General features: G+C 33.5%; 2 protein-coding genes across 2 annotated transcripts; both read left to right on the top strand.

Moving 5' to 3' along the window:
* Positions 1 to 295: 295 nt before the first annotated feature.
* On the top strand, positions 296 to 2,281 carry LOC111906573 (heat stress transcription factor A-3). The gene is made up of 3 exons (XM_023902328.3): positions 296 to 755; positions 847 to 1,112; positions 1,460 to 2,281. The coding sequence occupies exons 1-3, from the start codon at positions 644 to 646 to the stop codon at positions 2,219 to 2,221; spliced, it is 1,140 nt and encodes a 379-aa protein (XP_023758096.1). The 5' UTR covers positions 296 to 643; the 3' UTR covers positions 2,222 to 2,281.
* Positions 2,282 to 6,557: 4,276 nt separating this feature from the next.
* Positions 6,558 to 10,579, top strand: LOC111906571 (serine/threonine-protein kinase CTR1). Its single transcript, XM_023902326.3, has 14 exons — positions 6,558 to 7,264; positions 7,355 to 7,656; positions 7,743 to 7,887; positions 7,969 to 8,072; positions 8,156 to 8,364; positions 8,452 to 8,693; positions 8,780 to 8,851; positions 8,935 to 9,035; positions 9,114 to 9,198; positions 9,281 to 9,379; positions 9,471 to 9,539; positions 9,639 to 9,770; positions 9,853 to 9,947; positions 10,180 to 10,579. Exons 1-14 carry the CDS (start codon positions 6,668 to 6,670, stop codon positions 10,286 to 10,288), a joined length of 2,361 nt encoding a protein of 786 aa, XP_023758094.1. The 5' UTR covers positions 6,558 to 6,667; the 3' UTR covers positions 10,289 to 10,579.
* The last annotated feature ends 1,985 nt before the right edge of the window (positions 10,580 to 12,564 follow it).

Below are 12,564 nucleotides of genomic sequence, written 5' to 3' on the forward strand. Positions count from 1 at the left end.
AATAGATTTTTATATATGTCAGGGACTAAAATTGTAACATAATATTATAAGTATTGTCCGAATTATTAAAAAAAAAAGTTTAGGGATCAGGTATAAATTATGTAATAGTTAAAATAAATATTAAAAAAAATCAAACATAAAATAGCAATTTACTAATTTTAATTTAATTATAAAACAAAATAAAATTATAAAAATAGACGGACAATCTTTACAAACTACAAAAACCACACGTTTTAGTAGTTGTCTAATACTGTTACAAGTTTTGACAAATCACATAACTAATAGTGTAATTTTGTCTATTTCGATATGTGATTTAAGTGTTTGGACCAATAGACCAATATTACTTAATACGGAAGGCTTTTTTGCCAAGTCGGATGCACACGCACCACACCGGATCCTTCCTCAACGTACAACACTGAAATCTAATTGGCTGCACAGCCACCACCCTCCACCCACCACCTTCATCAAAAAATATCTGCCACAGAACCATGAAGATCGGCGGTTCAAAAATAGACGCGCCGCCCAGTAACTGTAGTGGACTCCACCGCCTTTCCACCAGATTTTTTATGTCTCTGCTGTACGTTACCTATTTATACCCCATTTCCTCATCCGCCCACCGACCATTTTACAATTTCGGTCTTCAATGAATCCGCACTTTTCTTCATCTTCTCCGGCAGGATCCGACCCGATTCTTCACATCTGGTCTCCTTCGCCGACCCCGTGCCAGCAGCCGCTTCCTTTGTCAGTTACCTTTGGTGGGTATTTTGTATTTTCCCCTAAAATCACTCTGTTTTTCATATTTTGATCGGAATGTGATAAATTATCTCTGTTTTCTTCTGGATTTAGCAGATGCGACGGTGGAGACAACAGGAGAAGGGGATACGGATAGGATTCCCCAACCGCTGGAGTGTTTACAAGGAACACTAATCCCGCCATTTCTGTCAAAAACTTTCGATTTGGTGAGTGACCCTAGACTCGACCCGATTATCTCATGGGGTGGAAGTGGACAGAGCTTCGTCGTCTGGGATCCGGTGGAGTTCGCCAGAATAATCTTGCCCAGAAACTTCAAACACAACAATTTCTCGAGCTTTGTTCGACAACTTAACACATATGTGGGTAAATATTAGCTTCACACACTTGACCCTCCTTTAATCATGGGGTCACTCTGTTAATCTGTATGTAAATGCTTCCTTGTATGTTTCTGTTTTTCTTCCAATTCTTCCACCTGTATGTTCTTTCTCTTTGTAATCGGCCATTGTTATTGCATCTTGTATATACTTTCGATGTAATACTTTAACTAGGCATAGATTCAACCCCAAATCGTCTGTAATTTTTGATGTATAACATCATTGTAATTGTTTTCCTGCTAATTGAATGTATGTTCTTCTGTAATTGTGTTCTTGGTGTTATATGTTTTCTTGCACATTCTTTTTTTACGGGTTCACATGATTCGATCCAGGGATTCCGCAAGATTGATACAGACAGGTGGGAGTTTGCCAATGAAAGATTCTTACGAGGGAAGAGGTATCTGTTGAAGAACATTCAAAGGCGTAAATCGAATCAGTCAACAAGCAGTAACGACGAAGCTGAGATAGAACAATTACACAAAGAAAAAGCAGAAATTATGAAAGAAATCATCAATTTACAACACGAACAGCGTGAGACGTATCAATATATGGAATCAATCAACGAAAAACTCAAAGCAGCTGAACATAAACAAAAGCAAATGATTTCGTTTATGGCTAAACTGATCAAAAACCCGCAATTTGTGTCTTCTATACAAGAAAAGAAAGAACATCAGCTTCATATCGCTTCGCCACGAACCATTAGGAAGTTTGTTAAACATCAACCCCTTGAATCAAATCCTATTACAGCACCAGAAGGTCATGTCTGGAAAGGGAAAACCGTGTCGGAAATGGAATCAGAGGCTGCACCGGAATACTTATTTCCGGTGGATCTCGGAAAAGGGAAGAATGTATTGGAACCGGTTTCTGTTGGGATTGACGATATTACTGTGAAACAAGAGGACATTTGGAGCATGGGATTCGAGACTAATGCGATATGGAGTGATGTTGGAAACTTTGAGTTGCCGGAGTTTGGTGTCGGAGGTGTTGAGTCGTCGGATTTATGGAATTTAGGAACTTCCGGTGCTGTGAATTGGAATCGTTTTGATGAGATTGAAAGGCAAGAAGATGATAGGTTAAGGGAAACGGATCCATAGGTTATTCGGATCCAATTCGTTTAGGATCATTTTGATATATTGAATATTTTTTATGATTTATATTATTTATTTTTTTGTTTTATCGAATTTTAGAAAAAAATCTTTTATCCAAATTACTTTATTTCATGAAGGGGCTAACATGTGAACATGAACCGCTCATTACATGTGAAATCCTATCCTAAAGAATGAACTTTTTGTTCTATTTCTATAGAAACAGCTTGCTAATGTACTTTGAGAATTCATAAATAAGTCAAAAGGAAAACACAATCACAAGTAATCTTCTACAACCAACTATTTAGTCAACGAGAGTCATAAATTTAGAATTCAAACTTATATAGCCTAACTAAAGCGATGAATGACGCGTTTGGTAAAAGTAGTTGTTAGCTGGAAGCGGGTAGCAGGTAGCTGGTAGCGGGAAGTTGTAGCTTTTATTTGTTATATGAATGTCTGGCAAAAGTAGCTGGAAGCTTTTGAAATGTATAAAATTACATAAAAGGATAATTGATTAAAATAAATAAATATGTAAATATATTTTTAAAGATAATTATGGAAATTGATTTCAAAAGCTCATGAGCGTTTTGTTAAACGCTACATCAAGTAGCTTTTAGAATCAGAACGTTTTGTTAAAACTAAAAACTAAACGATCGTACTGTCAAACGAAGCTTTTAGTTTAAACTAGAGCGTTTTATCAAAAGCTAAAAGCTAGAAGCTTCCAAAAGCTCCGTGCCAAACACGCAATACACAGAAAAAGTTTGGTTATCGGTTCCTCGGTAATACCAAAAGCAAAATATCAAAAGCAATATATATATATATATATATATATATATATATATATATATATATATATATATATATATATATTAGTTTATAACATGTGAGAACCACGGTTATAAAATTAATTAAACTTTCATATTAAAAAATCAAAATTATTAATCAATTATTTTAAATAAATTATTACTTAAAAGATATTTTTTTAGTCATATAAAATTATAATCGTTGATTTAAATAAATAAGTGAAGTTATATCACCTTATAATCAGTATTAATTTTATTTTATTTTTTAATCTAAAGTTACTAATTTAACATACTTAAAGTGAAAAAATTTAAAATTTAAAATGGATGATCAATTATTAATTTATTGTAATTACAGAAAAAATTTAAAATTTAAAATTTAAAATTTAAAATGGATAATCAATTATTAATGGGGTTGGCTAAAAAGACACCATAATTTCCATTTGGACACTCTATTTGATTTTTAAGGTTTTTTTATTAGTTGAATTTAAAATCTAAAAAGACACCATAATTATAAATAATTTATTATAGTTTGACTTTTAATAAAAGTGTTTATAGGGTGTTTAAAGGATGTCAATTTAGCAACACCTTTATTAATTTAATGTAATTAGAGTGAGAAATTTTAATTTTGAAATTTAAAATTGATAACTAATAGGTTGACAAATGGCATGATAGGTGACATATAATATTAATGAGGGGTTCTAATAGTATGACACTTGTTAATATGAGAATAAACTTATTTATTTATTAGAATAGGAATATATATATATATATATATATATATATATATATATATATATATATATATATATATTATTAGTAAAAATTTATACGTTTGTTCACTCCGATTTTTCATAAAAAAAATATATAAATATGCCTTTGCTAATACTATATAGCACACATTTCTCGATGTATGACAATAGACATAAATCGATCATTTGTCCTATTGCGCATATCATTCTTTATCAACTTAAGTACTGAAAATACATGCTCCGTGAGGATGTTGCGATGGTCAAAATTGATGTTAATTGCAACAGAAGAAATACCATTAGATTTATAGTATGTTTGTTGTTTTCAACCATCATCATTGTCGAAATGTATTCAAGCCCATAAAATGCGTGCCAATTTGAAAATCATCTTGTAATATCTAATTTGTTTTTTCCCAAAGTAAGGTATTATCTATACACACATGTTATTGTCAAGTAGACTCTCTCTTATCTACAATCCAAAAAAATATATCAATTTTGAGGTGATGTAACTATTTAATTTGTGAGTTAAATAAAATAAATTGGGGGAACACTAGTTAAATTGTGATCGAATAAATTTATTTACACTCAAATAAATAATACAATTAGCAAAAAACGATAATCATAAAAGTGAATCGAATGAATTTAATAAATTAAATACTTAAAAAAAGTCAAGGTTTAGGAAATTAGGGTTGACATGGATAAATTGTGGAAATACTAGATGTAACACTTGTTTAACTCATTTAACCCTAAATCTTTTGTTATCTTCTTCAATGCTTTGTAACCTAGGGTTTGGATTTTATTCTAATTCGGTGTCATAGGGAGTTTATTTTGTTAGATTGAGCTCTAGGTTTAAATTCATTATTTGTACACTAATATGTCATCAACATCCTCTGATGTTGCTTGAAATCCACTAATAAGTGGTTTTGAAGCTTATGAAGCAAGAATTAGTGAGTTATGGATTTATGAGCTTTTTACAAATGAAATTATTGATTAAGGGTCGTTTGATAGTTACTGACTGAGAAAGTGCTGATTGATGCAAAATGACCATTTCACCATGATGCTCTTTATAATAATAATAATAATAATAATAATAATAATAATAATAATAATAATGTATACAAAAACTTCCATCATAATAGACATTAAATATACTATTTTAGAGATTAAAACACAAAAAACCTTTTAGCTTGCTGGTTAACATCATTATATGTATATGGGAGACCCGAGTTCAATTCTTGTAACCTCCCATTTCACTTGTTTTTATCCAATGTCAAGGGTATTATTGTAAAGTCTTGCTTTCTTTCTCAGTCAGCCTCCTGCCAACTCCTTTCTCAGTCATACATTTCTTACCGAGTCAAATGGCCAAAGTTGGATTATCAAACACATTTTGCTGACCGTGTCAGCCAAAAACGTGTAACAACATTTGATGATTGAATCTAGATTTACATTTGAATATATTTGATAGTTGGATTATAAAACTTTTTTTCAATAATCTAAATTTGTTTCACACTAATGCTTTCTTTTGTTTATAGATCATGAAATCGCAAACTCGAATCTTTTTCAGAAGTACATTTGTGTTAAATATGACTCAATTAAGCTATCAAATGTGCCTATAAACCCTAAAGTTAAAGTCCATTTCATCCTAGCATCCACAAATTGTTTACATCAATATTTCATCTTAGTATTCACATTCGCAATATGGTGGTGAAACTATGGTTTTCTTTGTAGCGTTCAATCAATATTCTATTCTCTAGTTGTATGTAAGTTGAAAGAGAATAAATGCTTTTTCCTTGACGTCGAGAGGCCATGTCATTATATAAATGTATCAAGCTACAGTATGATGTGAGATAGAGACGGTGGATTTGGGGATAAGAGGAGGAGGAGGGAGAGGGTAACAAATCAAATCATGGTCAGAGGAGATTATATAATGAAGTTTGGGATGAAGATACTCCATTAGAACAAAAATATTATCCAAATCGATTTTTTTTTAATAATAGCATACTTTCCAACTTTATATGACAACCGGGTAAGTTTTGGTGAAACTGTTAACATTGAACAAAATTAGAAATATTTGATTTAGAACAAAAACTAATGAAATGTCAAAATATATAAAAAAATGATAACATACATTTGTTCTTATATTAATCTAATCTTTTAGAATAGTCATTAAGTTGGGTAAAAACTCAAATTAAAATCGCGATCTTGTTCGTAGGATCGTACGATCCTACGATCCCACCAAGGCAAATCGATCCTGATCTTACTAGGATCGTGTTTTGGTAAGATCATGGTCGGATCGTTATATTTAAAAAAAATTATAATATTTTTTTCTTGAACTAATTATGTACAATAACTCATTTGAATTGTTTATCGTTAAATGATAATTAGATATGCATTTGTTACGTTTTAAATTATTTATTCTTAACTGAATGGTTAATAGACAGATGAAAATGTTTTTGGTAGGATCTTACGATCCAATTCAATCTTATAATCACGATTTTACAAAACAAAAAATCAATTTAATATAAGATCACGATTTTAAGGACCTTAAATAAATAAATGAATAAAAATTGATTATCTATAACGTGTGTGAATAACATGTATTTAAAAATGTAACAACTAACAAGGGTTGTGGGACGCAAACATGATGTTCCAAATCTTTCAAACGGGTACTTTTACGCTTTTGCCCTTTGAAACATCCCCTTTGGCCCTTTTGAACGAACACGAAATTATTTGCACTGACTCTTAAATGGTCCAAGGATCATAAGACCCTTGATTTTACGATTTTGCCCTTCGAAACATCCCCCCTTTCCCCCACAATAACGGAAACAAAATTCTGTCGTCTTCACAGAGAATCTCCATTTGTAACTTTTAAGGGTTGAGTAGCGTAAAATCACTGAGCTTTGCTCATGGAAATACCTGCTGGACGATCGAATTACACTTTATTGACTCAAATTCCCGACGAGCACATCCAACATACTCTCCCGACGAAGTTTTCCGGCGGAACTAGTAGCGGTGGATACGAGTTACCGAAGAAGAACGAAAGAGGAGGATTTGATTGGGACTTGATAAACTTGACTACCGATCAGAGGATGCAGCAGAATTGGCAGTCGGCATTTCCCGCGACGATTAGTGGCTTACAGAGACAATCGAGTGGGAGTAGCTATGCTGAAAGCTCGTTATCTGGTGATTGCTTCGTTCCGTCGTTGTCAGCTGCGACGAGCAGTGGTGGTGGCGATCATGATGCTTACGTTCATTTGCCTGATGCCGGTGATTGTGAGGCGTTGAGGTGGGAGATGACGGAGACGGGCGGTGGTGTTGTTGTTGGTGGAATGTATTCTTCATTGAAAAGTTGGGCACAACAAACGGAGGAGGGTTATCAATTACAGTTGGCTTTGGCGCTACGGCTTTCGTCAGAAGCTACTTGCGCGGATGATCCTAATTTACTAGATCATGATGAAACTGCTTCTGTGTCTTCTGCAGAAGCTCTATCACATCGATTCTGGGTATGTCCTTTTTCTACATCGTATTTAATATCACTATGATTCAACTTGAGAACTGGCTGTATTCCTACTCTAAGAGTAATTTTGTATCAGGCAAATGGTTGCTTATCTTACTTTGACACGGTCCCGGATGGATTTTACTTTATTCATGGAATGGATCCATACGTATGGTCAGTATGCAGTAATCCTCAAGAGAGTGGACGAATTCCATCACTGGAGTCTCTAAAAGTTGTTAATTCTGCTACTGAATCTGCATTTGAAGCAATTGTCATTGACAGAATTGGTGATCCTAGCCTCATGCAACTACAGAACCAAACTCATAGCATTTATTCTAATAGCTTGACCACAACCGAAGTTGTTGAGCAACTTGCAAAGCTTGTTTGCAATCAAATGGGGTGAGTATTCAGCTCATTATGTACTTTATAAATGCTTGGCATATCTTCTATACTATCTTATAGACGAAATTTCTTTCCTTCACAAGAGGTGTAGCTTCAGCAGGAGAAAATGATTTGCTTCCATTGTGGAAGACGTACAGTGATGACCTCAAGAAACATCTAGGATCTATTGCACTTCCCATTGGTAGACTCTCTATTGGCCTTTGCAGACATCGAGCTATACTATTTAAAGTATGTTTCTCTTGTAGTGCTGAACTTTCATTAGAATTAAACAGATGTCTTATTATGTAAACTTTCTTATGACTTATACAGGTCTTAGCTGAGACCATTGGTTTACCATGTCGAATAGCTAAAGGTTGCAAATATTGCAGAAAAGATGATGCTTCATCTTGCCTTGTTCGTATGGGCAATGACAAGTAAACAAACATGGGAATTCATTGCTTTAATGCTTTCAGATTACTCACTTATGTAAAATTGATGTCCAATTGTTTTATTTTAGGGAGGTTCTTGTTGATTTAATTGGAAACCCTGGTTGCCTCTATGAACCTGACTCTCTAATAAATGGTCCATCTTCCATCTCAATCTTTTCACCACTCCGGTTTCCACGTTCTACACATATTGACTCCACAGTTGACTTTGAGTCAATTGCCAAACACTACTTTCAAGACTCTGACTCATTAAATCTGGTGTTTGAGGATCCACCTACTGGTAAAGCTTCTTATAAATGTTTCAACTATACAAATTGATTCAAAACATCGAAGATTTAAGTTTGTATTCTTCTATTCTTGTTTGTAGGTGATGGAGATGTAGGGGATGCAGTTCATCCTCAACAATCTGATAGACATTATGTTGATATCAATATGTCTGGTCTAGTCAACAACAATGGATTTAATCCAACAAGAATGGTCGAAAATGCCCCTTTACAACATACCCTCAATGCAGATGTTTTTGACATTCCATGGACTGATATGGTTTTAAAAGAGAAAATTGGAGCAGGTTCTTTTGGTACTGTTCATCGTGCTGAATGGAATGGTGAAGTAAGTAGTAACTCAGTCTCTATTTATTTATTTTTTTTTTATTTTTTATTAAATGTGTAATTTTTCATTATAATTCTAAATTCCAGGATGTTGCTGTGAAGACTCTGTTCTTAGAACAAGATTTCCATCCGGGAAAATTCAACGAATTCTGGCGGGAGGCAAGTTTGCTTCTTTTTTTTTTTTAATATTTATTTTTCTTGAAAATGTTTTTTTGACTTTTAGGCTACTCTTTGTTTTATAGGTTGCAATAATGAGACGCCTGCAGCATCCAAATATTGTTCTTTTTATGGGTGTTGTCACTGAGCCTCCAAATATGTCGATTGTCACTGAATATTTATCAAGGTCAGATTTTATTTTTATCACAGATTTTATAAAAAAATCATAACCTAACTTTATGGTTTTATTTATATTAAATTACAGAGGTAGTTTATTTAGGTTTTTACACAAACCTGGTCCAAAAAAGATCTTGGATGAGCGACATCGCCTCAAGATGGCTTTTGATGTGGTAATTTTTAATCACTCAGTTTTTTTTTTCTATGTTATTTTATAAATAATGTATTGATTAATGTCTCCTTTTTTATATATAGGCAAAAGGAATGAATTATCTTCATAAACGCAATCCTCCCATCGTTCATCGAGATTTAAAATCTCCCAATCTCTTAGTTGACAAAAATTACACAGTGAAGGTAAAATTGTGGCTTTACATAATATACGATATAAGGTCAAATAAATAATAAATTATATTGAATATATTATTTATTCTGATTTGTTAATCAGGTATCTGATTTTGGCTTATCTCGATTGAAAGCAAATACATTTCTTTCATCCAAGTCTGCAGCTGGAACTGTGAGTTTTTTTTTATTGGATTCTGTTTCTATATTTTATAATTAATATAATTTATATTTTTTTGTAAACTATTTGTTTATTAATTATAATTTATTACAGCCACAATGGATGGCACCGGAGGTGTTAAATGATGAACCATCAAATGAAAAATCAGATGTGTATAGTTTTGGTGTTATTTTGTGGGAGCTTATTACTTTACAAGAACCTTGGAGTAATCTAAATGCTGCTCAGGTTTGTACCATTTATTAATCTTTAATCTTTATTAAAAACTAAATTACTCCAACATTTCTTTATTATATATTTTTTGTTATAGGTTGTGGCAGCAGTAGGGTATAGGCACAAAAGGCTTGAGATCCCTCATAATGTAAATCGTCAAATAGCAGCCTTGATAGAAGCTTGTTGGGCAAAGTGAGTTCAATGTCATTTCATTTAGACTATATAGGGCTATTTTCGTCTTTTGCACACAGACAAGAGACTAGAGACTGTCCCACCTTTTTCATATCGGCAATGACCCATGGAAATGGTACAATCTTTTGTGTCCTTGTCTCTGTCCCTATCCTTGTCCCATCAGATCAAGATCAATACAGTACAACCTGTTGTGTCTTGTCATGTCTTGATGAAAAGTTGATATACATTACAGGGAGCCGTGGAAGCGGCCATCTTTTACAAGTATAATGGAATCTTTGAGACCATTGATAAAACCTCTTACTCCTCAAGCAAGTTGTGTGAATGTTTCAGTACTATCATGATGGTGTCAAATGATTGCAACTTTGCTATAGCAGTGGATATTGAGAGTGAATAAACAGTTGTATGACTCTAGATTACACATCTTATGGAGTTGATTTAACAAATTATATTAACTTTATGGGGTTGATTAACTTGGTGGTGGAGTCTAAGTTATATCGTAATCAAATACGATTAACTTTTCAATGTGTTGGATCAAAGATAGTTATGCAGTATATTGATGACAGTGAGGTTGAAATTTTTGTTAATATTGTAACTAGTATGTCTCATAATAAAGTACAGTTGTTTGTTGGTAATCATGTTGTGGAAAGTGATGTTAGTCGATTTGTTGGGAAAACCATGGTAGCAATGGGTTGTCTTGGTGTCGGAAGTAAACAAATATGTAAGTTATAACATATGATGTTGATTCATATAGACTCAAGGTATGCAAAATAAATTGCGTACAATGGGTCTATACATGGAATGATGTTAGGTATAAAGGTAACAAAGTTTGTCGTTGAAGTTATGCTAATGGTCCCTATGATTTGGGGTAATTTGCATGTTTGGTCCCTAATTCTTTTTTCTTAACTTGGATGATCCCTAAGATGTAATTTTGTTGAACGTTTGGTCTATCACAAAGGTAAAAAGACTATTATACCATTTTTATTTAATTTAATGTTTCTTTTTATTGTTTTCTGATTTAATAATATAGTGTTGGATTAGGTGTCTAATTTCATAACTATAATTAATATATACTTGAATTGGTAGTAGAACGGTCTTTTTGGGTTGCCCTCAAAACTAGCAACTAGATATAATGACTTTTGAAAAGAGAGGTTGAATTTATTATTTGATTGACTTTTGAAAAGAGAGGTTGAATTTATTATTTGATTAATAAATTGAAATAAATGATTTGTTAATATATCATGAAAATAATATATTTATTTAATATTTAATCAGAAATTAATTTTGGGATTAAAAAAATTAATAAAAAGTGCAGGGGCTAAAGTGCAATTATTCAATGGTTGAGCAAGAAGTTCCAGAACCTTCCTGGTGAAGGAGGTGGACGGTTTCATATGGATAATCTAGGGTTTCTAGATTATTCCATGTGGATAAATAAGAAGCTGGATAATTACCAATTTGAAATAATAATATTATATTCCGATTATGGTTATCCAGGGTATCCTTGTTGCATTATAAATAGGCCCTCACCCCTAAGGAATTTCGGCGAGCTGAAACCTTAAAGGAATAGCCGAAATTCCTAGCTCTCCTTCTCCTCTCTCCTCTCTCATCCTTTTGCTTGTATTGGGTGTGAACCACTAGAGGCGTGACGCTTGTGACGCTTGCTCTCAAGGTTTTCAATAAGACTTGGATTCATTATTATTGTTATATAATAATCAAAGTATGTTTTCCTAACCCTAATTATTAATTTCGAAATTAGTATATGCCTCCTAGGGTTTTCCATTTGATATTCAAAAGTTGTATGTTTAATTAGAGAAAACATAGATCAAGAATTAGGATTGCTGCCACCGCTTCACCACCACCAGTCGTCGTATGGTGGTGGTTATGTATGTATGTTATGGTGTTGTGAGTGTGTTTAATAGAATGGGACTTGTTTAAGCATTTTTGGCGGAAGTATTGAAGGAAAAACCACCACTACCGCCGTGAGGGGGTGGCTGCCGCCGTGTGCCACTGTCGACCACCACCGCCCGAGGTGGCAGTGGTGGTGCTCGACCTAATGAAACCCTAATTGACCTAAAAACCTAATCATTGGACTAATTGACTTGCGTTTAGGTGGGAACCCTAATTAGGGTTTAGAAAACCCTAATTTTGGAGATGTTAGTTTTGGATTTGTCGGGACACGCGTTTTAGACCATTGGATTGAAGTTATGACTTATTCTTAACCCTAATCGTTATTTTATGTGAAAAACTTAATTTTTGCTTGGGCCTTGAGTTGGGCTTTGGTGTTTGGGCTATTGATGGGCCATCCAAAAACAAGTATATGGACTAGAATATTTGGATGGGCTTTAGGCTAAGGCCCATGTGAGGGGTTTTGGCCCAATTTGGTAAATTGGGCCATAATTAGGCATTGGTTGATTATTTGACTTTTGGGCCTTCAGAGAATGAGTTTAGGCCTTGGTCTTGGACTAAGATAGGTTAAGGGTAAAATGATCCTTTTACCCCAAGTTTGGGTTTATGGTTATTCATTGAAACCCAAATGGTTAATTGGGTTTTGTTTTGGTGTTGACAGTTCGAGGATCTGTCAGCCAGCAGCCAAAGATTTATTTGCGGGACTTTAGCAGTG

This window comes from Lactuca sativa, chromosome 1, assembly GCF_002870075.4.
Source record: "Lactuca sativa cultivar Salinas chromosome 1, Lsat_Salinas_v11, whole genome shotgun sequence".
Classification (NCBI taxonomy): Eukaryota; Viridiplantae; Streptophyta; class Magnoliopsida; order Asterales; family Asteraceae; genus Lactuca; species Lactuca sativa.

Bases quoted from the DNA above. Each gene is read 5' to 3' on its own strand.
- LOC111906573 (XM_023902328.3), top strand. From the start codon at position 644: ATGAATCCGCACTTTTCTTCATCTTCTCCGGCAGGATCCGACCCGATT. The intron at 756-846 runs GTGGGTATTTTG...TTCTGGATTTAG, and splicing joins TCCTTTGTCAGTTACCTTTG to CAGATGCGACGGTGGAGACA. The intron at 1,113-1,459 runs GTGGGTAAATAT...GATTCGATCCAG, and splicing joins TTCGACAACTTAACACATAT to GGATTCCGCAAGATTGATAC.
- LOC111906571 (XM_023902326.3), top strand. From the start codon at position 6,668: ATGGAAATACCTGCTGGACGATCGAATTACACTTTATTGACTCAAATT. The intron at 7,657-7,742 runs GTGAGTATTCAG...TTCCTTCACAAG, and splicing joins CTTGTTTGCAATCAAATGGG to AGGTGTAGCTTCAGCAGGAG. The intron at 8,073-8,155 runs GTAAACAAACAT...GTTTTATTTTAG, and splicing joins GTTCGTATGGGCAATGACAA to GGAGGTTCTTGTTGATTTAA.